Below are 24,758 nucleotides of genomic sequence, written 5' to 3' on the forward strand. Positions count from 1 at the left end.
AACAAGCAACACTTGGTATTATATATATATATATATATATACACAGTTGTGTTCAAAATAATAGCAGTCCAACATGACTAATCAGATCAATCACTGTTTTTAGTATAAATTATATTACTGCATGGTATATAAGAGTCATAGAAAACCATCAGACCCAACATTCATGATATGCATGCTCCTGAGTTTGTGTAATTGAATAATTAATTGAAACGGGCGTGTTCAAAATAATAACAGTGTGGAGTTCAATTAGTGAGGTTGTTCCTTCTGTGAAAAAACAGATGTCAATCAGGTGGCCTTTATTTAAAGATGAAGCCAACACATGTTGTACATGCATTTCTCTCTGAAAATCTGAGAAAAATGGGTTGTTCCAGACATTGTTCAGAAGAACTGTGTACTTTGATTAAAACTTTTATTGGAGAGGGGAAAACGTATAAAGAAGTGCAGAAAATGATAAGCTGCTCAGCTAAAATGATCCCCAATGCTTTAAAATAGAAAACAAAACCAGAGAGATGTGGAAGAAAACGGAAGACTACCATTGGATTGAAGAATAGCCAGAATGTCAAAGATTCAGCCAATGATCAGCTCCAGGGTGATCAAAGACAGTCTGAAGTTACCTGTAAGTACTGTGACAATTAGAAGATGCCTGTGTGAAGCTAATCTATCAGCAAGAAGCCCCCACAAAGTCCCATTGTTAAAAAAAAGACATGTGCTGAAGAGGTTACAATTTGCCAAAGAACACATGGACTAGCCTAAAGAGAAATGAAGAAACGTTTTGTGGACTGATGAAAGTAAGATTGTTTTTTTTAGATCCAAGAGCCACAGACAGTTTGTCAGATGACCCCCAAACACTGAATTCAAGCCACAGTACACTCTGAAGACAGTGAAGCATGGTGGTGCACGCATCATGATATGGGGATGTTTCTCTTATTATGGTGTCGGGCCTATTTATCGCATACCAGGGATCATGGATCAGTTTGCATATATCAAAATACTTGAAGAGGTCATGTTGCCTTATGCTGAAGAGGAAATGCCCTTGAAATGGATGTTTCAACAAGAGAATGACCCCAAACACACCAGTAAGCGAGCAGCATCTTGGTGCCAGACCAACAAAATTAAAGTTACGGAGTGGCCAGCCTAATCCCCGGACCTAGTTAGTGACATCAACAATTAATTTCTTAATGCAGGTCACTTCATATAGGATATATTTTGGGGCTACAATCCTGCACTTTTAAAAAATAATAAACCATTTGAAGCGGTAATGAATGGACATTTAATTATGTTTGTCTATGTATGTCTGCATTTACCACATTAATTTCAAATCTGTATGCCTATATAATACATGTAATGACATTTTTATCCTTGTCTCTTTGTAGCTAGGTTGTTTGGTTGGGTGTTCTTTATAGGCTATAAGAAAATAAAAAAATGTATGCTAACCTTATTTCTTTTCAGCAGTAATTAACCTTTGTGAAGATGTGATCAAAACGTTGTGTGATAAAGCACATGTTGGAATAGCCCCTGTAAAACCATGTGCAGGTTATTTTGGGGCTACCATCCTGCACTTTTAAAAAATATATTTTTTAAAAATAATAAACCATTTGAATCAGTAATGAACGGAGCATTTAATTCTGTTTGTCTAGTTGCTCAATTTCATAATATAAGCATATATTATGCAAGAAAGTGTTTGCATAACTGCGTAGCCTTGGTACTGAAACACCCAAGTAAAGATAAGCCTTGTTTTGTTGAACATTGTATTGTGATCAATTAGCCTAATTTTCAGTTAAAATTGTATAATTTCTTAAGAATATATTATTGTTGTTCTTGTTGTTTAGGTTGCATTTTGATCCTTAATGAGTGTTCAAATGACTTTGGATTATAACGAATACAGAGCGAGTGAATTGTACCTATGTGGAATGATTACTAATTAATTAATATATAGTTTACATGTATAGGTTATATTTACTTTATTTATTTAGATTTTTTAATCTGAGCCTGGTAACAAAATGATAGCGTAAAGAGAAAGAAATGATTTTAAAATGTGATTTATAATATGAGACTATAATGTCATTTCAGCTGCACTTCTGCCATTGTTCTAAACAGCCACTGAACAGAATTTAGCGCTCCATTATGTCATAATGTGTGTCATTCTATTTCTGACCCCAGATCAGTTTATTGAGTGGATTTGCCGATGACGATCATTTTAGACAAAACATCAACAGAGACTACAAACAATTCTTCACGCATAAGAGGTACTGAGGAACGAAAACGAAACGTACGTAGAATTTAATTTTATCTACAAAGGTAGATACTAAATATTTGATAACGGAATCGTATTATAAACAAGTAGCCAATATGCGAATTTAAAATGAGAACATAAATTTTAATGATAGAGAACTAATTAGTGGGCTGATAGTGAGCTCCCCGCCCCACTAGTCACGTGGTACGGCCCGCCGCCTGCAGTGGGAGTTCATGGTCTTGTGTGAAACCACGACTATGTAGTCACACACACCTGCACCGGGTTATTCTCCTAATGTCTGTGTGTGTTTAAACCCCGGTTGGTGTGTGCGTCCCTGTCGGTCTGTGTTCGCTAATGTTCACGTACGTGGTGCACTTTATGTTTGTAAGCTGTGTTCAACGTTGCTCATGTTCATCTTGCCTGTTTCGTGTGAGCGCCACTGTGTTCGTTATTCGTGTTCGTCTAATAAACGTCTGTCTACGTCAAGCGAGTTTGTGGGACCTGCGGCACTCGGGCCCTCACAGCTGTTTAATTTAACGGACCGCACAAATATTTTAAAATGCGGCATAAGTGAGTAAAGAATGAACTAACTAAAAGGAAACGTTGATGGATAAAAGGGGAAGTAGCTGAAAATATTCGCGTAACTGAACTCCATTAGATGAAATGCGTTGACTGAGACAAGGGAAAGTGACTTCTGCGCTTGTTTTAGAAAAGCCTCTGTAAGACCACGAGTGTGGCCATTATGCACTGTCGGACAACAGGCAAACTTTGATTCACATTTTTAACATTTGTAGAAGAAATTGAGCTAAGGTTGGCCATTTGTTCTGTTATATAACTATATAAAACAATACAATCTATAGGCTTTGATTTCTCCTTTCCACAGAGTTATGAAACTAGGCTACAAAAGTAATCCTGTGCACAAATGCATGTAAAATAAGTCTTGTTTTATAGAAAATTGTGATGTAATCAAAGCCTAATTTTCAGTTCAAATTCAATTACTTCTTAGGAATAAATCTTTAATTTGAATTTTTTTTTTTAGTTGTCAAAAAACACATACAAACTGTTCACTTTTTAAAAGAAATAAAATGGCTTTATTATCGTTCAATACAATAGAGCTTTCTTCTGTCCTTTCTAGATGCCAAGGGGACAACTTCATTACTAATATCATTACCAGAAGATACAAGAGTCATAAAGACCCTGCTACCATTGCTGGGTTTAAGCAGCATTACTCGGCCACTCTGGGAGAAAGTGTAAGTGTCTAGATCATTTTATACTATAATTTTAATGATTTATATAGACTGTATCCACAGTTTTATTTATTTAGCCTTCACACTTTCCTGACTTGTACAGATGGTAGTCCAAAATATGCTGTCCATTAGTGGAGTTTCCACTGCCCAGGTGGGGTCAATGGATGATTCATTTCCTTTACAATTCATCACTGATTATTTATCACTTCTCACCCAAGAAACAGGAGGACTGTAAGGAGGTTCATACCATCTGGAGCAGAACTGCTGAACACTGTATGATCACAGAGTCAACGGAAGAGATTTGCTATTTAGACCACAGTGCCCATGTAGAAGGTGCAGATGTACTTTCTTGCATAAATCTAGCTTTCCATTAAGAACACGCAGTAGGACATGATGTTTGTTCACTTTAAATATGTGCCTATACTTTATTATGTAATTTCATTTTTATTGATTGTTGGGAAAAAAACAAACAAACATCTGTAGATGTAAGAGAGGATCTGGGTGGAGTAGCAGAATCTATTACAGAGGCAGTCAAAGTGGAGAACACCCCAGCTGGTGAGTAGCATCAAAGCACCACATCAATAATCAGAGTTTACATACATCCACTCCATGGACACCAGTTTAAAAATTCTACTTTTATTTCAAATATAAAGGCTCAGAATGCAAGAAGTTGAAGAGAGTACGCATCTTCTTCAGACAAGCATGGCAGGCTATAAAAAGCACCTTGTCCTGTGCCAAGCGCTCCAACAAAATTAGCCCTACTCTTTAACTTTTCCCAGCTCTTTTTAGCAATTTATTTTGTATTTCTTTTTTCCCTTCATTTTCCCCAACCTGTCTTTTCATTTTCTGAAATAACATCTTTTGACTTTTTGATTTATTTTTGATTAATAAACTTTACTTCATGCAAAGATATAGTCTGTTTGCATTCTGGACCTTTTAATCATCTTTTTCATTCTAAGACCAGCCAGGTTATGATTCTAATTTGGCCAAATAAATCTTGAATGATTCAACTCACTTTAATAACATTTTTAGATTATCACATATATGTACAGTTTCATGTCACTCACCTTTAGTGAGAGGAAGTACAGTAAAGAGAAAACACAAACTGAGCATCCTTGTCTCTATGGAAACACCACTGACCTCCCAGCACACACTGACAACTCTACAACCAGATCTCCACTACCACTGTGGACACACACTGACTCCAGAACTCTCACATCATTACTTCAGTACTCCAGACCCTAATGTCCACCCAGCAGAGAGGAACTGGGAACAAATGAACTTGACCAGAGCGCTTATGTTTCTTTTCAAGTTCACATCACCAGCTTTACGGAGATATACAAACCCACACACAGTGCCATCATGTCCTTTGGCCTGTGAGGACTCTGGTTGTTTCTTCCTTTGTGATGTATCCCACAACCCCACACTGACCAGGATGCTGCATCTGTGAAACCATATAGGAAACACACATGCTCATTATAAAGCAAAGGGGGTGGAGTCTGATGTAGAGGAGAGAAACAAACAGACATATTATCCCCTCACTCTTATTCTCAAACTCCTCTTTCTAAGTTTATAGTTTTAAAATTCAGTTTATAGAGTTAATCACCTCAAAGCTTGCGCTCATACACATTTTTGTATTACTTTTTCAGGGGTTGATATATTTTATGTTTGCACTGTCTTATGATGTCCTGTGTACTTAATATTTTATTCATTGTATCAAATTTGTTTTATTGGTAAATATACATTGAACTATTATGCACTGTCACTACAGAATGCTGTTTGCTTTATGTCTCCAGAGACTATAAGCATGCAAACACACACACATTCAAGAATTTCTAGATAGTGAGAGGACCTGCTTTTTATTTGGTTTTTCAGTTTCCACATCACATTGCTTATGCAGCAAAGTTTTTTAAGATTTTTTGTGAGTAATATGAAGTTCTGTATTTACTGAATGAGTCAAAAACAAACAACAAAAACCTGCCTTACTCACAATAAGAACTCACAGTTTGAACTTTGATAAATTCTATTAATCAGCCTTTGAACATAGACATGGTTTGGTAGTATATGAGCAGTCCCTTTTCTCAGTGAAGTACTGACATCTCTCCTCACAGTACACAATATTATGCAAATTATCAGTAACCATACCAGTCCTACTCATACTAAACCTGTTTTGTACTAAATTAAATTCAAACTGGACCTGCCATTGAGAACACACTGGAGCCTAGTCCTAGTTTTAGTCCTTTATCCCAATTTCACATTAGAATAGACCCAGCAGTCAGAGTTGTGCTGTTTTGATTATTAAACTACACATTACAGAATAAATGTAGTATTTTGTACTATTTCTAACTAGAAAACACTGATAAGCCTGTCATGGCATAAGGCAAGAAATAGACTAGAAGGAAACTGAGCTTGTGAGTGTGTGACCACAGCTCAGCTGCAGAGGTGTCGAAGCAGCACCGTTGTCACTTCTGGTCTAAAATGGGCTTTAGATTCTGATCTGGTATCCGCTGCCCACTGGTTGGAACTCTGAGAAATAAAACCACAGGAGACGTCAGACATCCTGAGCTCTCAGACCAGAACAGTCTCCTCCTTCTTCTGGGGTGTTCATAAGGTGTTTTTTGACCAAAATGTTTATTGACTTTAAAAACTGCACATATTCACATTAAGATGCCATACACATATCAAATACTTTTCTACCACAATTTAGTCCACAAACCATATTTTTCTCACACCACTAATAGATTAAGAACACTGCTGTAAAAGTGGAGCCTGGATGTTATATTTGATGTATTCACTGAGCTGAGTTATTTCATGACACAAGTATTTACATGAAAGTAGGGTCATACACTGACCATGACTGCAGACATTAGCATTAGGGTATTTATACAGCAGGAGACAAACAGGGAATATCTGGGAACAATTAGTGGGAGGGGTAAGAGACAAAACTCACATGAGACACATGTCAAGGGGCAGAGCAGAGGAGGAGCTACAAACTAAAACATACAAAAGCACATGGAGACAAAGACATACTAAAGCAATAACATGTAATTGTCTTCTACTCTTTACTACAGATTTGGAAGATATTTGACAAGCCAGTTAAACAGAGCCCGAGTGATCAGTTATGATTAGACTCTGGCTTTGCTATGAGCCTTAAAACCACAAAGACCAAAACCACGACTAACAGCTCGCTCAGACCATTTGTTTCTTTTTAAGAACAGCTCAGCTAGCACAGAGGTTCTAAATCCAGTCATTGTGGCCCCCAGCAACATCATTATTTCTCATGTTCCTGTGCCTCATACACCTTCACTATGTCCCAATCACATTTCACCCCTTGACCCTACCACTTAGCCCTGCCCCTCCATATGCAGTGCTTGTGAGCAGGGGTAGTGTATCTGATAGAGGGCTAGGGTGAAGTGTTATGGCTTCATGTCCCTCTAAACAGAGGGTTTTCAGAGTCTCACTCCAAATTGAGCGTTAAGAGAAATTTCTCAGAATCCCTTGTGAATCATTGACAGAATGGATGCAGAAGCGAGGGGGAAGATTTCACCCACTACACCCACTACTAAGCTCTAAATCTAAGCATATAATGGTTTAAAAACATATTACTTTTAATATGCATAGTTTTAAATATGCCTATCTTTTACCTAATCATAGAGATATGTAATAAGGTTTAGAAATCTGTTACAGGACAAGTGTGTTTTCAGGTCCAGTGCAGACATTAAATCATACAAAATCAAATATACTTGAAAAATTAACTAAAATTCTTACTTTAGAAAGCACCAGCTTTAAAGAAACGAGATCACCTCTAAAATCCTCATTGTCAGACCTAGCTACCATATATTGTACATTCTTATATGGAGTAAAACATTTTGAAGTCTGATGTCTGACTCAGTTGCTCAAATGGACAAACGACAATTACATACATATTTTTACAAATATGGCCCCTCCACTTACTGGCTTAGAAGCAGTGTTACTGTGATTCTTGTTACGTTCCAATCAGAGGGTTTTCAGTGTCACACTCCAAATGGAGCGTTAGGAGAAGTTTCTCAGAATCCCTTGTGAATCAATGACAAAATGGATGCAGAAGCAAGGGGGAAGAGTTCAATCACTACCCTTTGTAACTCAGATTCTTATTACTTTATTTGACACCAACCCAGAGGCAATACATCTAATTTGGACCCTAACAGACTCAGATGGGCCTGGATATTGCACCAACTGCTGTGATCAGATCATTAAAATGAGTGGACATACAAGACAACACACCGGGAATACACACCTCAGGACAAGACTAGGACCTCTAAAGTTGGACTAGACATTAATTGCTTTTTTTTAAATTTTTTTAAAAATGTATTTTTCTCTTTACATTGTTATTATTGTGGCGACCATTGTTGGCCAGAAGAGGATGTCCCCCTCCTCCCTTTGAGTCTCGGTTGTTCATGCTCTAGGAAGTTTTTCCTTGCCACTGTCACCCTTGGTTTGCTCACTGGGGGCTTGTACTTGGACATTTGTAAAGCTGCTTTTTGATATCATCTACTGTAAAAAGCGTTATATAAATATTGATTTGATTTGATCTGAAACAACTCCAAAACTCAGTCTCCGGTCAGTCAGAGAGTTTGGAGGTTAATGTACATTTGTCACATTGCCATGTCTGTTTTAGAATTATATAGTTCCACATGACTTACGTAATATGTGTATGAAACTGACAAAAATCAGCAACATCCCTAATGTCATAATTGCCCCTGATTTGTGTTAGAGACTGCAATGATTGGTTTGCCAAAACAAATGAAGACCCATTCAAATCTCACTCAAAACGTTTATTACCATTCAGATGAGTTTGTGTACATCTGTGTTCACTGTGCCGTCAGAAATAATCCAGCAGTCTGTTTCTTTTCTCATATCTGGTGTAAGTGAACTGGTCGAACTCTGAAAGCAGCATTTCATTTTTAGTTTGTTTATAGCTAAACAAAGTCCCTTCTGTATGTCTATTGCTGACTAAATTAGCACAACCTTTAGCCTTTAATTTCTTCTAGATAATACAGAGACGTGACTATATTTGTTGCTAATTGATATGAGAGAGAATTCAGTAGCACTCTCATCATACTACTGACTAGACTGTGTGGGAGACGTCTACGACTACACAGTGGGGTTGGTTATCTTTCCCATGAAGAGGATACTCCTGATGTTCTTCTCCACAATGAAGACTAGGAACGGTCTGCTGACTTCTGTTTTGAAAGGCAATGACGTGAGAATGATTTCAACAGTAGTGGCAGCTGCAGCCTGAGTGCCCTGCTCATCCACGCTGAGGACGGCCTTGTGCAGGACCTGTGGGGAAGGACCAATCTGGGCAGTCATTGAATGACACTTTAATGTATGTAAGCAGTAGATGCATTAGCTTCTGAACAGTCCTTAATGGACAACAGATGCAATTGGGCTGCGGCATCTCACCAGTGTGTTGACTGAATGTAAAATCATTGTGCAGTGTAAAGCGTCTTTGGGTACTGAGAAAGGCGCTGTATAAGTGTAACTTCATATCGTATCATATCAAGAGAGGCAAACCTAAAAATTCACTTTTTTATTTGAAACTGAGAGTGCAGTCTAAATTCTACTGGATATTTAAGATGGGCAGTCTCTGCCAAGATCCCACCAAATATCCCATAACGGAAGAAAATGATCACATCAGTGTTCTTTCCAAAACAAACAGACATCAGAAAGCCATTGATTTTTTTGCCCCAAAGACCCCCCAGACATCTATTGAGAAGGTTTTAAACAATATTTCCCAAACTTATAATGTGACACTCTAGACATGACAGCAAATCTCTTAAAGGGTTTACCACATACCTTGGAAACTGCCAATTTGGCCACTTTACTGATTCCAGAGAAGTCTGCGCTGTCTGAGAATGCATCAATCATTCCCATCTCCTTCAGTGTGTCCCCAAGACAGGAGGAAGCAGACACTGAGAACTTGGGCATATACAAGTCCAAAGTGCTGGAGAACAGAGATGATCAGTCAGGAAAACACACTCTTACATGAAATAGCATAAGCAAAAATATTTATTTAATACTTTTTTGCCATTGGTGACCTTGTCAGGGAGTAAAGGTTCTACTTTGTGGTAGTACTTAACATGTTTAAGTGAAATTCTATTTTTAAAAGCATTTTATGATACATTACGTTTTGTGGACTTTGTCCTTCCAGTACTTGAGGTGATCCTTGCTGATGTGTTTCTCCAACTCCTCCATTTTTCCCTGGTCAGGCAGGATGATCATCATGGAGGCGTTTCCATTATATGGCAGCATGATAACGGACGTAAAGTTGCCCTGGTCATAGTAGAAGTCATATTCACCATTTCTGTTCATCATATCCACAGACACTGTGGTGTTCTCATCCACATGAAAGTCACCTTTGCTGGTGTCCTCCACTTTAAAAGCCTCTTCCCATTTACCTGAGAGAATGAAATCCAAGACTGGTTACTGCAGATCAGGTGAAATACATGAAAAATTATTTTAATCTCTAGTGGGTTCTACTTGTCTACTCTTACCTTTGAAATACATATAGTTGATGAGCATCATCACAGTGGCAGCATCCAGACTCTTGACCATATCAGTGATCATGTCCTTGGTCTTTTTAGCAATTAACTTGTTGATCTCTTGCACAGCGACTTCAGGTGTGGAAAAGTCCACACTGAAGGCTTCACCTTTGTAGAAGTGCTGGATGTCTTTCAGAAACTTGTCTTCAGGCTTGAAGCCTTTTTGTACAGCTGCAGCTCCTCCTATCTCCAACACTAGGGCATCCTGGCTGTGGTCCAGCATGTGAAGAAGGTGCTCATAGCCTTCATTAACCTGATCAGCTGTGAGAGCACTGTAGTCCAGAGTGCTGAAGATTTGTGAGTGGGTATTGCTCTTGGCCCCCAGGGCCAGCATGGATAGAGCCATGGAGATACTTAGAGGAGAGAAAAAGATATTCTTGCCCTGGGTGTCAGGATGGCTGGCCAGCTTCTTGTAGAGGGAGAAGGCAAAGTCTGCATTGTGGGGTGAGAGTTTGTGGCAGGGTTTGTCTTCTCCATCGTGATGGGGGTGGGCTGCATCCTTGCCATGATGGAGATGTTGATGGTGATCTGCTGAATGGTCTTGATCATGATCCTGGTCCTTGATGCCTACAGTCCAGTCCACTGACAGTATGAGGACAACAATCAAACAGCACTGGACCTTTCCCCACATTTTAGCACCTGCAGAAGCACTGCACAGATTTGAAATGTATCACACGCAGGTTCATTTAAACACAACTGTTACATTAGAAAATAGTCAACACATGGATTTTCATAAGAGAGGTATATACGTGATAGCCTGCATGGAGACTACTTCTGAGTCTAGTCTTTCATTCTGTTTTTAGATTTTTAAAGATGTAATAGATCGCTGTTGAAGTGTTTGTCATTTAGTTCAAACAAGATCTGAGGAAAAAATTACTTGTATCTCCAGAATATCAGTCATCTTACAGTACATTTACTTACCATCCACGTCCTGTCAGCAGTAAACTATTGGGATTGAGTTCATACATTTTATAGTCTGTTTGGTGTAATCTGAGGTCAGTCCTTTAAACATTAACCACTGAGGGGCTGTTTCAAATAGAGCAGGAACATTGCACAGCATTTATCCTTTAGTTAACATTACTGATGCCAAAACCCTGTACGCTGGCATCGTTAGCTCTGGTATTGATTCCTGTGAGGCTGTGTAGTCTCATTCCAAACTCGGCTGCTGCGGTCTTCGAATACACTAACTGATCTTTGTACATAAGTGCAGTTCTTTTTATCAGCTATACAGGATGGCAGTCTTTTTTCATATTAGCTAACATGTACTCAGTACTTTCAGAGCTCTTTGTATTCTCGGTACCACTGACCTCTCTGAGAACCTTCACACAGCTTGAACGATTCCTCGGCATCGCAGCCAGTTTTGGAAGCTTTTTGAAAGTGCACATTTAGCCACACAGCACATTTCAGTCTCAGGTGTATGGATTTTTATTTTATTTATTTACCTCATATTTCAATTTAAGCTTGTATCATTAGCTCTGCTGTCATCATTTACCATCAGGGTCATCTGCAAGCTCCATCTCTGAGCCTTTATGTGGTTTAAATGCACAGAGTTAGCCACACTGCTAGCAATAATATCTGACTAAATTAGCTTAGCATTTCTCATCATGACGGTGGAGCAGATTGTGAAACATTTTATGTTTGCCTTTAAAAGTGGGGAAAAAAAACTTTAGATTCTATATTAGGACATTCCCCTGATTATAGGATCAGATTTTCTGTTTTATTAACTCCAAACATCTTTCACTGGTTAATGCTGGTTATTGTTTTTCTTCTTGAATAAAGAGCATAGATCTTGCTGCATTTCTAGAATCATGCAAGGCAGATGCATCATGCACCAAGCCCTCCACTGAGTCACCAATGTAAAGAGAAAGATCGAGACTTTACGGATCCACCTCGTTTGACACGAGGAATTCCTGATACGCCCAACGTAACTTAGCGTGTAAAACATACAGAAGGTTAGAGTGAAAATAGTAAGACATCTTAAATGACATCACATTAATATTAATCCAGATGGGGTGTAAAGGGAGATATGTTTTACAAGGGATTGGTTGTCCGCATGTATTTATTTTTTTTCACTGGGAGATTTGCATCTCCTCACATCAAGCCCAGAATATAGCTCTGGCTTTCAAAATATGACTAAACACATGCCAACCCATTATGCTTTACTGCCTCCTCAACCAGAGCAGTCTAGATCCAGGGATGTTAAAATATATAGCACCAAGCAGGACAGACAAGCACTCCAAAGGGTAGTGCGTTCAGCAGAGCGCATCACTCACACGGAACTTCCTGACCTGCAGACCATCTACTACAAGCGGTGCCAGACCAAGGCCAGGAAAATTGTGAAGGACCCCACCCATCCCAACAATAGACTCTTCACTCTGTTGAGGTCAGGGAGGCGCTTCCGCTCCCTGAAGTCCAAGACAGAGAGGCTGAAGAGGAGCTTCTTCCCACAGGCCATTCGGGCCCTGAATGAGGGAAACTGATAAACTGTGGGGACCACCACCACCATGTAACATGACTGTATATCTGTACATCTGTATATATAGATTTATACTCAATTACCCTGTTACACAACTGTAGATATGTTACTATATAAAATGGATCTGTACATTCTGTAGATTGTGTACATATATACCCAACCATATACATTGTACATTGTGTATATAATCATAATATACATATATTGTACATACATTGTTAATATATTTTTGTACATACATAGAATATATATTTTTATCTGCATATATATATTTCTCTCTATGCACCCCTGTTCTTTTCCTCAGTTTGGACAGAGCACTCTCCACCATTTCACTGCACGTTATACTGTGTATGACTATGTATGTGACGAATAAACCGAACTTGAACTTGAACTATTGTGGATTTAATTTTAAAATTGAGAACAGCATTGTACACGCAGTGAAGTTTCATTTTCATTTCAGTTCCAACTCACATGTAATTAAACCCCTTATATGTTTTATTTAGTACATAATTATATTGATAAGGATAGGAGGCTTGTCTCTTCAGTGCCTGACATGCCAGTATTACTGAGATTTCTTATGATCATGTTCTTAGCTAACCTACATACAAAGAGTCAAATGTTCAAATGTTGTGTCCACTGTTCAGTTGATCCCAAAATTAGCTAAAGAGTATTTGTACTTTTTCTGCTATCTTAAAAAGATCAGGCAAGCAGACCTAAGCTTGTGAGATTTTTTTTTTTTTTGACTTTGGTTTGGCACAAGTTCAGGACAAGTTCAATAACCTGTTTTGTGAAACCTGATTTGGTCTGAGAGTTGGCACCGACTATTGTGGACCGTCCTTCATGGTCAGCCAGCATGCATGAAGAGCAAACAAACTGGAAGCTTGTGCCATTACATTTGTCTCCTTGCCATGTCTGTTTTGTACATTTTCCAGTTCCACAGGACTCAGTGATACATGTATGAAATGATTGATTAAGAATTTGAGCAGGAATGCTAATGTTACATGTGACTCTAATTTAAATATTACAGACTGTAATAATTATCAAATAATCATTTATTCAGTGGAACACAGTATTAACTGTGGTGAAAACAGCTGCTGCAGTGTCTTGCTCATCAATATCGAGGACCTCCCAGTGGAGCTGAGGACTGCCTGGTGGAGCTGATGCCTACCTGTTGGAGTTAAATTCTGCCTGGTGGAGTTATGGTGTACCTGGTGAAGATGAGGTCTGCCTGTTGGAGGTCCACCTGATGGAGATGAGGTACATATGGTGGATTTGAGGTGTATCTTAATACTACTTAATTGAAGCACACACACAGTGTCACAGCATGTTTATATTTCCCCCTAGGATAATGTAAGAGAGATTATAAACATTAACTTCCTGTCACACACTTCACCATTTAGTTAACTGTTGGAAAATCTACTTACATTGTAAAACATTCCTTGATGACACTAAGTAGGAATTTTTTTTTCCATCATGAAGGTTCACACTGTGAACTGTTTGTCGTTTTTTATAATTCACAGCCACAACCCACAGGAACATTTCCCCAGGACAATTTTAGCTTCAACAGTTTTCTAGGGAAGGATCAATCTGGCATTCTCTTGATTTTTGTTTAAGGTAACATTAGCTAATGTTACTCCCAGAGTGTCCTTTTTAGCAATATGAATCAAAATAATGATAACTCAGGATATGAATTTTATGTAGAATGTAACATATAGAATAAGAACTCTGAGTTGTGTTGATTGTGTAACACTGAATTTAGCTTGTTGAGATGTTGAGAGAGACAACTGGAGATAAATGTTAGCACTGAATATATGTTTAGCACGCATCTTTAGTAAATCCTTCATACAAAACTGGAAACTGAACAGCAACCTCAACAACAAAAAAAGGCTGTCTTTGGTGCTGAAACTAACTATAATTTAAGCACCATGGGCAGCATGCAGGCTGTCTAGGACTTCAGAACTCTCTCAGAAGTGCTTTGCTTTACTTAATAATACCTTTGTGCACAAGGGACTTTTTGTTACAGAGTAACTGTAAGGAGATTGAGGCCTCTGAGTGAGCCCATGGTCACACATAATTTCTTTAGTTCCGCTACACCTTTGTGGTTTCCCTGAACATATATAAATCTTGGCGGCGGTAACAGTACAGTGCAATTTACATTAGTGCAATAGATCATTATGCCTTTGTAGGAATAGGCACTGTATTCACTCATAATTAAGAGAATAGAGTCAAAATGTGGGATAATCAACTGAGTTCTTATGAGTTTACATGTAAAAAAAAAAATTCAAACCACCAATTAAGTTACAATCCAGTAAAAACTGCAATTAACGTTTTACCACTAGGTGGACCCATGCTACAATTTTACGTAAATCATATGGCAACACTGGGATTATAAAATTACAAATGTCTTATTAAGACTGATAAATGATTTTTTAAAAGTCCAATTTTCCTTCTATAAAATTGATGTTTTTTATTGACATACATAATCCATACCTTTAGCCTGTGCATTATTGCATGGACGAAGAAAAGGCTTTTGATATGCAGAAGCTGAAAGCAACAGTACATTTGTGGTGTGAGTAGAGTTCACATCTCTAGTGGTGGAGTGACATTCTTACAAAGTGAAGACCAGTTTTTGACCAACAAACACGTTATTCCTGCAAACAAATTCCACATCAAATTTGAAAATGAATCACACAAGCTGAACATGTGCAATTAAAATACACCCTGTTTTATGTTTTATGCACTGTGAGTAAAAAATTAATGCTCTGAAATTAAATGCTCCTTTAAATATCTGTTCAAACAATTTGAAAGTCTCAGGTAGCCAGTACTGTGGCTGCTGTAATTCCACATGCTGTTGTAACAGATACAGTTGTACTGCGCCTTTAAGAGGGAGCTTTATGGTTATGTAGATTGAGTAACTGAGAGAGTGTGTGTGTGTGTGTGAGGGGAGAACCGTCACCTTTCTGTTCGTCTTCTCAACACTCCTTTTTCTTTGGTAACGCTGTACGGTGCTTTGTACTGTTTCCTTTACGTATAAGTACAATGATGGCTTGAAGTGGTCCAGGAGAGAATAAAAGTCTTTCAGATTGCCCACACCAGTGTGTGTGTCACTCCATGTTAACTCCACGCATCGCGGTTACCCCGTAGCACCTGTTTCTCACTCCAGGTAAGAAGCGTTACACTGTTTTCATTAATAAGCCTTTGAAGTACTTTGGGTGTCGTAGTGAAATGAACTGACCAAACAGCACTGAGGGAGGTTATGTTGGGTCTCACCCCCTGAGCTTCTACATCGTGTCTCTATGACAAAGGACGGAGCCACTTAACTAAGAATGAGACCGTCCTCACTGACAATGTGAGAATATCTGATAGATCACTGACTGATAAGGAAGAAAGAGGACGTACCACATGACAACTTACAAAACCTACCGCATTTCTATATTTGGTGTGTGTGTTGTGGTTAGTTTGTCAGTTTCATCTGAATACACTTCCTCTCCACTATAAGTGTTCTTGTGAAGTCATTCAGTAGACCGTATTGAAGAGTGTGTACGGTGTGTATCAGCAGTCCTGCTGTAGCTGTGTGTAGTGTGTGTGTAACTCAGTAAGAATGCAGGTGTGTGTTTATCTGCTCCTTGTGCTCCACGCTGCTGATGGTGAGTGTTACCTTCTCTCTACAGGTGTTGTCATCCTCATACATTCATTTGCACAAAGGTATTTATATCTGGGAGCAGCAGAGAGCAGCAGCTCACCACTTACCCCAGATTCGGTCTATCGACCAAGAAATGTTTGAAGCCCAAATTTTGCCTCTTTATTTTAGAACAAAAGCTGTTAAATGCTAACAAACACTGGAGGTCAACAGAAACTCAAATATAGTCTTCGTAAATAGATACCCACAAACTTCTCTCAAGCCGGTCAAACCGCATCCAAGTGTTAATAAATGTCTCCCAGACTAGTCGGTGTGTCGTATAACTCACTGTGAACTAGACAAGTGAAGAAACACGTCACCGGGAAGCGACCTGCATGAGGTTTGAGGACATGTAGCTCGATATCTGACTTATTTACAAATCCTATTAGCTATCGTTGCTGTTGGCTTCCGGTGTTTGTTAGCAATATTAGCAGCGTTTTGTTTTAAAGGAGCGAAATATGGACTCCAAACATGTCTTGTCCACCCGAGTTAAGGGAGAATAAAGTAAATTTGATTCTTCGCCGACTTGTTCCGTTAAGTGGCACTGAAATCTGCGCTGTGGTTCGGTCCGGTAGAGAGGAACCGGTGCTAATTACATGCTAATTGCTGATTAGTTACTTAAGACCAGCATAAGGTAGGAATTGTAGGGACTTTAGTAAGACTGACAAAATTGAGAAATAAGAAAAGTACAAGAGTATTGTGACTCTTACAAGGATAATTTTGCTCTATAAATCTGTACATTTATAAAAAACGTTTTTTATTATGGTGTGGTATGTGAAATGTGCTCACTTGTTTATTTCTGTTTGTGTTATTTATTCCTCACTTGTTCATTCTGTGTATGATGCAGCTCTTGTCCACTACCCACTTCTGTATCCAGCTGCCTGTGACAGAGGTCACACCTCATTGTAGTTGATTGTATATGTGGTACAGTCCTTTACGTGTGGTGTATGATGTATGTGTTTGGTGCTTCTGTGTGTTTTCCCGAGTGTGGGTGGGTTTGGGGGAGAGACTACAGAGGATTCTGATCTCATGAATTTTGACATGCCCATCATATCCCTTATTGAGCTAGCAGTCAAACAAGACAGTACTACTCTATATTACCATGGAGACCAGAGGAGGGGCAGAGCTCACTCCCTGCGGGTTAAAGAGCTGGACTGGTACTGAATAAATCCATTTCAATCAGGAGGTCTGCCCCTCCTCTGGTCTCCATGGTAATATAGAGTAGTACTGACTTGTTTGACTGCTAGCCAGACAGCTGTATCCCAATGTGAAGACAGTGTTTGTTTGTTTGTTTTAGCCTGTTTATATGGTTTACCCCCATGTTGCTCAGGGACACTTACTATAGTACTTCCTGACACTTCGTACAGTGTAGTGACTCAGATTAGGCTGGACCCCTGCTCAGCTTTCCTGAAACACAGCACATGCTTAACCATATGGTCAACCAAAGTGGCCCAAAGCTCATCTGTGATGGTTGCTCTTCCTCGTCCTCATCCTCTCTTTCCAATATTGGCCTCCATTGATATCCAACCAAGACATTGACCCTGTGGCCTCTTTATAGTGCTCAGGCTCTACAAATAGTGTAGTGCTCCATGTACAAATTAGTCATAATTGTCTTCACCTATGAGTACTGGGTTTGGTTAATTGATAAATGGATGCATCATTTGCATTTGAGGGTTTTCTATAAGAAATGATGTGTCCAATATAGAGAATTGTGTTTAGCGTATTGAAAAAAAATGTGTTTTAGAAATACAAAATGAGTGTAAATCAGAGAAGGTGCTTTTGGTTTAGTATAACAGGTCAGGAGCTGGGCTACATGAGTTAGTGGTTTCAATTATTGTCACATGTCCTTGTTTTTGTGTCTTGCAAAAAACTGTAATATCACAAAAACAGTACAGTTTCCCAGCAAGCACATCTTCCTCCTAGCAAACTTGGAGCACTGTTTATCAGTTTAACAATACATAACTAATACTGTCTCTCTCTTTCTTTCTTTCTTTCTTTCTCTCTCTCTCTCTTTCTCTCTCTCTCTCTCTCTCTCTCTGGCTCACACACACACACACACACACACACACACACACACACACACACACACACACACAAAACATGCACAGCTGTTGCAGGATGGCCAGATCCACATCTGAAGGACTTGGAGAAAGACACTTTTACACACACAGTAAATGTACATTCAAAGTGATACTTGTAGATGCAAAAACACCCCCTCCCCCACCCTGCCCTGCTCTCTCTCACACTCACACTCACACTCACTCTCTCTCTCTCTCTCTCTCTCTCTCTCTCTCTTTCTCTCTCTCTTCTTGTTGGGTGTTTGGGCTTCAAGTTCTCCTATGTTGTTCTTCTTATCCTAGAGGCTTAGAAAAATTTACAAATAAAAAATGAACAAATAAAAAAAAATTAAAACCATAAAGACAGTACAGTTTCCCAGTATGCACCTCTTCCTTCTCACATATGTATTGCTAAACTTGATGCACTTTAGCAATACATAAATAACACACACACACACACACACACACACACACAGACATGCATATGCGCATGCTTCCTTTTTGGGTTGGTGATCTTAAAATTCTGCTGTGCTGTTTCTCAGAGTGGTGTGTGAGCGAAATGTTTACTTCTTTCACTCACCCACGAAGATTGTCAAACAGTCTCCAAATCCTCATCAGTGTCAGTGATCTAGCTCTGGACTTCATGGTTTAATCAGTCACTCACTAACTGACTCTGGCAGCATAAATTCACTCCAGTGACTCCAGTTTAAAGACTTTTCTTATTTAGTCCCAAGTTATTCTGATGCCACCATAGTCATAGCTACCAGTTTACAGATGTGATAATTCCCAGTATGCACCTCTTCCTCCTGACATATTTATTGCTAATCTGGTTGCACTGGGTGCTACGTGGGAAATGTGCTCACTTGTTTATTTCTGTTTGTGTTATTTATTCCTCATTTGTTCATCAATTGGCCAGGAGGCTTAGACAGCCCATGCTGGGGGTTTTGTCTTTTTACAGTTTTAATTTTATTTTGTTGTTGTTGTTGTAACAGTGCAGTGCACACTAGCCTATAGCCTCAATTAGTTACTTTACAGATATCCACCATCATCAAACAGTTGTTAAACAGCTTTTGGCAGCTTTAACAACAAAAAGAACAAAGTAACTAAGAGAAAAGGTGAGAAAATGTTTCTACTTCCTGTGATAACTGTTGGGTTGTGATGACATTGTACTGTCTACATCCAAAGTGGTCTTTACTTTCGTGACTCCTTTAGTGGTTCTGTGTTAGTGGGTGGATTTCACAGCTTCACTTAAGTAGTTTTTTCTTAATAGTATGAAAACTACAACATGATCATAGACTGCTGCATTTCACCTGTACTTTATGAATAATATGAATATCAGACCATCCTCATGTTTACCTGATTAAATGATCAATGTTTATTTTGATCAGCATGTAGTCTAGAGCTCTTCCTGTCTGATCTGTCTAATATTTGCTAAGCTACACATTCAGTTTGGCCCTCTGATCACTTTATGTGCAGGAGTGAAATGATGTGACCAAACAGTGCTGAGGGGGATCACTGTGTAGCACTACTTCTTACTGCAGGATCACTTTACTGAGGATGGGGACTGAACACTGGGAAGCTCAGGAGGAAGTGATGACACTAGAAAGACACTGTTTCACTGTTACATTTAGTCTGTATGTGAGAGAGAAAGAAGTGGAGGAATAATTTATTTTGCACTTGAACACACTTCCCCTCTACTGTGGATATTAGTGGGTGGAGAATTTCAGTGGAGTTCTACTGAGAGTTGTAGAGTTCCAGGTCATAGTTGTGTGGTGATTCCCACAAACAGATTGTAGTCTGGGCTGCAGTTTTCAGAGTGTTCCTGTAGTTTTGTAGAGTGTATAAGATGTATAGCAGCGTTACTGCTGTAGCTGTGTGTAGTGTGTTGTGGAATGCAGGTGTGTTTTTATCTGCAGATGTGTTTTTACTTCCTTTTTGGTAATGATGTGCAGACGAAGTCCTGTGAAGTGTTTGAGGTTCTTCCTTATTGTACTGCTGAAGGATTCGAAGCTTTGGAGCATTGAAAGCTGGTGACAAAACAGCGACACCTGGTGGTTCTCAGAAATTATAGCAGCCATGGATTCAAAACTGCGCAATACAACACTGCACCGCCTTCATATTTCATTAAAAAAATAATGATCAGTAATGATGTTTAGTAATTAAATTCTGCAATAATTAGTTTAGAATCATTGTTTCCCTTTTTATGTGAAAACATAATACAAAACTATACTGGGAGACAACAGGTTGACGTTATGAAACATTTACTCTCCCCTTTGGCTTCTATAATTTGCACATTTCCAATTTTTTAGTAAAAAGATAAAGCTTCTAAGTTATAGGAGAGTGCCAAACCTATGAAACAGTCTCAACCTCATCCTGTGTATCTGTGATGTTTGAAGATTCAAACAAGATTAGTCACATGTTATTAGTAACTTTAGTGGTAATGTTAGTGGTTATATTTACTTTAGTGGTTATAGTAACTTTAGTGGTAATAACTTTAGTGGGAGGGGAGAGGGAGAGAAGGAAGGAGGGAGGCAAAGACAATCAATAATCATTATAATCAGATATTTACATCTTATATCTTGATGGTCATGCATCCATCATACCAACATCTATTGGGAAATCTCTTAGTGATTTCCAGTACCATCATCAGTTGGCTGGTACCATCAGTACCATCAGGTGACTGGACCTGGAGCAATTAAGTATGCCATATATAATAATAATGGAGTATGTCATATATAATAATAATAACGGAGTATGTCATATATAATAATAACCATTTTACATGTACTTGTGCAGCCATGTTTAATACTGAAGGCCTTTATCTGGTGTGTTTCTGCAGGCTGCATGCTAGTAGGGAATCGGAGGACAGACTACATCACTGCATACACAGGAGACTCAGTACTGCTGCCCTGCTCCTGTATTGACCCACACGCCAAACCTGAGAATATTACCTGGAGGAAACACAACACAAACAGAAACTCATGGGACGTGATCACCAGTGAGAGTGAACAGTACAGAAACAGAGTTCAGATGGGTACTGCTCACTCTCCAGGAAATCTCTCTCTACTCATATCACACCTGACTGAAGAGGATAAGGGAGACTACAGGTGTTATCTTAACCAGTGGAACTATAAAGACATCAGACTCACTATTAAAGGTAAAACACTGTTTTTGATCCAAATCCAACTGCAAATGATAAATCCAGCTTTAAGGTTTTCTTATGTATCCACACTAGCAAAGTCTTGGTTGTCTGAGTTACTTGTAGACTTTCTGCTGTCATATTTGTTGTTGTGCTGTCATCTGTGCACATTACCAGTAACGTTTAGTTCAGTGATGGTCAAATACTCCTTTAATTGTAACAAATATCTTGTGCAGTTCAAGTAAGAATGTCTCAGGTTTTAACACACATGGCCTGTAAATCGTCACCTAGGCAGGTTTCAGCTCATCTTTCACCATCACCTCCTCCCTGACATCGCGGTTCCCATGGAGATGCTTTCCCGCGTGCTTTGTTTAGGTGTTCCTAGTTCTGTTCGTGCGTGTCCGGTGCTTCTTTGTTTTGGTTTTTCTGTTCCGACCCCTCGTTTGGTTTTCCTGTCACTGTTTTCATCTTTGTCTAGTTTGCATTCGTTAATCTTTGTATAAATATCCCTTGTTTTAGCGTCTTGGCTGTGGGTCTTTGAATGTGCGCTCTCTCGTCCTCCCGTGAGATTATTGTTGTTTGGTAACGTTATTCGCCTGCTCGTTATTCTAGTGTTTACTGTTTAACTTCCTTCTTGGTAATGATGTGCAGACGAAGTCCTGTGAAGCGTTTGAGGTTCTTCCTTATTGTACTGCTAAAGGATTCGAAGCTTTGGAGCATTGAAAGCTGGTGACAAAACAGCGACACCTGGTGGTTCTCAGAATTTATAGCAGCCATAGATTCAAAACTGCGCAGCACCATAAACAATACAACACTCCACCGCCTTCATATTTCATTAAAAAAAAATTGATAATCATTAATGTTTAGTAATTACACTCTGCAATAATTTGTTTAAAATCATTGTTTCCCTTTTTATGTAAAAACAACAGGTTGGCGTTATGAAACGTTTATTCTCCCTTTTGACTTCCACGTTATAGGACAGTGCCAAACTTATGAAACAGTCTCACCCTCATCCTGTGCTTCAATGACGTCTGAAGCTTCCACCATCAGTAGTCACGTGTTATTAGTAACTTTACTGGTAATAGTAACTTTAGTGGTAATAGTAACTTTGATACAAAAAGGGAAAAATGCGGGAAATCTGCTTACGGTAGTGAGTAATTTCATGTTGCACCCACTAATCTATATTATATAGATCTGTCATTTAGATCAATGTTTGTGTCAAATTCATGCAGTTGAAATTCACTAGAGGAAAACTAGAGGACTGGGCTTTACTTGCATCTTTCTGAAAGAAAAAAAAAAAGCTGCTATCTTTATACTCGTTTATAACACAATGTCTGAAAAACCAGACTAACCAGACTGATTTTGCTCCACCCATGTGAAAACATTAGCGAGGTGGCAGTTAGATGTGACCGAAGTCTTAATAGGAATGTGATGGGAATGTAATTAGAATGCGAATCTAATTGGATCATCTCTGTAAGGTCCCATTTCTGTTAGAATGGATCCTACTCAGACCTTTGCCTGTATAGACAACACCAAACCCCTCACTAAACACAGACACTCAATGAGATGAGGTGGAAAACTGAACAAAGACGAGCACTGCAAGAATGTGATCAGTAGCATGTGTTGTATGTGGCACAATATATATATATATATATATATATATATATATATATATATATATATATATATATATATTGTCTGATCTTTCTGTGACTGGTAGAATGGCGTGGCATTAGAGATCAATCAACATTTTATTAGTAACAAAATAAAACACCTTATTTATAGACCAGGCCAGAACACTTTCAATACAGTGTCAGGACAATCATTGTCAAAGCGTTCATTTATAACAGAGCCATATGGGAGTTTTCATTTCAGCCTCTCCAGCCAGTGTCAAGAACAGGAAGGTACTACGTGGTTTGAGGTGTTCACATCTGCTCAGTTTTCCTAGTAACCTCATGTCCCACAACCGCCTTCAGTCCGTGATTGCAACTCCCGTCTTCCCCGGCACAACCTCACCAGATCCTCATCACCAGTTTACTAGTGCCACCTGTGTCTCATCTTTGCTACGCTATTTATTCTCTCTGGTTCCGTTCTTTCCCTGCCAAGTATTATTGCTGTTCTATTGCGTGTACTGAGCAATTCCCTGGCGTGTGTATATCTGGCCATTACCCACGCCTGTTTCGCTTTACAATTGTTGCTTATTCCGCTACAAATAAAACTCGGCTGTTCGCAAGCATCTGGCCTGTTCTAAGATGACACACCTCACTTGGTAAGCAACATCTAATCATTAATGTTATATGCTGGACATGCCAACCCGTTCTGTCTCTGCGGTCTGACGCTGTGGCGGTATTGATCATCAGCCCCGATTTTCTTCTGGGGGTATTGGGGTGGTTATAGTGGCTGTCCTCATTCCCAGCCAGCTCTGTCTCCTGGGGGGTCCAGTTATGTTATTTTAACTGCAAACATATTTAAAACTTGTAAAAAAAACAAAAACAAAAACAACCCAACAACAACAAAAAACCTATAGCCCTTGAAAGAAGTATGTCACCTAATCAACTGACAGTATTGTGTTGTTTGTGTTGTGAAGAGAAGACTGTATGACAGCTGTCTGTCAGAATCAGCCTTTATAAAAGTGTATTTAGGTTTGTGTTAGCTGTTATGAAGGATTTATGAAGAACACTCTTAAGAAATGTGTTAGTAAATTTGAAATGAAGATTTTGATCAAATATTAAAAAATTGTTACACTGGTACTTAACAAACAAAGCTCAAATTGTTACCTAAATGGAGCAACCAAATTGCTCAGTTATAACTATCATTGTTATAAGGAGAGTGAATGTCATTAGAACAATGCTAAAAATCATATAATATTAAAGTAAATATTTATTAATCTAACAAGCAAATGTGGTGGAGTCTGACAGTGGGGTGTGTTTCTATAGGTTGCGTATTGGAACACAACAGGGAGACAAAACGCATCAATGCACACACAGGAGACTCAGTACTGCTACCCTGCAGCTGCACAGACCTACACGCCAAAGCTGCAAATTTCACCTGGAAGAAATACAGCCCAAAAAGAAAAACATGGGATGTGATCTCCAGTGAGAATGAACAGTACAGAAACAGAGTTCAGCTAGGTACTGCTCACGCTCCAGGAAATCTCTCTCTACTCATATCACACCTGACGGATGAAGATGAGGGAGATTACGATTGTATGCATAAGGAATATGAACAACTATACATCAAACTCAGTTTTACAGGTAAGTAACTTAGATCCATATTCTTAGTGCATTGATAGTCTCATAAATAAACTGAACTTTAGCCAACTAGTGTTACATTATACCTGTAG

The 24,758-nt window shown here is 38.9% G+C and overlaps 2 protein-coding genes across 5 annotated transcripts in view; one reads left to right on the forward strand and one right to left on the reverse strand.

Moving 5' to 3' along the window:
* LOC145647441 (matrix remodeling-associated protein 8-like) overlaps positions 1-24,758 on the forward strand; it is a 31,014-nt gene that overhangs the window by 2,638 nt on the left and 3,618 nt on the right. Inside the window, exons 1-3 of one of the 4 annotated variants that reach the window (XM_081695468.1) lie at positions 13,664-13,797; positions 21,116-21,433; positions 24,352-24,669. The exons of 1 other annotated variant lie outside the window; for it this stretch is intronic. In XM_081695468.1, the coding sequence (XP_081551594.1) occupies positions 21,121-21,433; positions 24,352-24,669 (631 nt within the window). In that variant the 5' untranslated portion in view covers positions 13,664-13,797; positions 21,116-21,120. Of the gene's footprint in view, positions 1-13,663; positions 13,798-15,474; positions 15,704-15,990; positions 16,188-21,115; positions 21,434-24,351; positions 24,670-24,758 lie in introns of those variants that run through there. 2 more of the 4 variants (XM_081695467.1, XM_081695466.1) reach the window with 2 other exon arrangements.
* LOC145660117 (alpha-1-antitrypsin homolog) lies at positions 8,280-10,737 on the reverse strand. The gene is made up of 4 exons (XM_081724081.1): positions 10,017-10,737; positions 9,650-9,920; positions 9,319-9,466; positions 8,280-8,802 (listed from the first exon to the last, which is right to left on the reverse strand). The coding sequence occupies exons 1-4, from the start codon at positions 10,693-10,695 to the stop codon at positions 8,614-8,616; spliced, it is 1,287 nt and encodes a 428-aa protein (XP_081580207.1). The 5' UTR covers positions 10,696-10,737; the 3' UTR covers positions 8,280-8,613.

The sequence above is a fragment of the Electrophorus electricus genome, chromosome 2 (genome assembly GCF_041902795.1).
Source record: "Electrophorus electricus isolate QZ-2024a chromosome 2, ASM4190279v1, whole genome shotgun sequence".
Taxonomy (NCBI): domain Eukaryota; kingdom Metazoa; phylum Chordata; class Actinopteri; order Gymnotiformes; family Gymnotidae; genus Electrophorus; species Electrophorus electricus.

What these genes read in the sequence shown, in the direction of transcription:
- LOC145660117 (XM_081724081.1), bottom strand. Translation starts at nt 10,695, where the DNA reads ATGTGGGGAAAGGTCCAGTGCTGTTTGATTGTTGTCCTCATACTGTCA. An exon ending in CAACTATATGTATTTCAAAG is followed by an intron (nt 9,921 to 10,016) that starts GTAAGAGTAGAC and finishes TCATTCTCTCAG; the next exon opens with GTAAATGGGAAGAGGCTTTT. An exon ending in CCAAATTGGCAGTTTCCAAG is followed by an intron (nt 8,803 to 9,318) that starts GTATGTGGTAAA and finishes CCTTCCCCACAG; the next exon opens with GTCCTGCACAAGGCCGTCCT.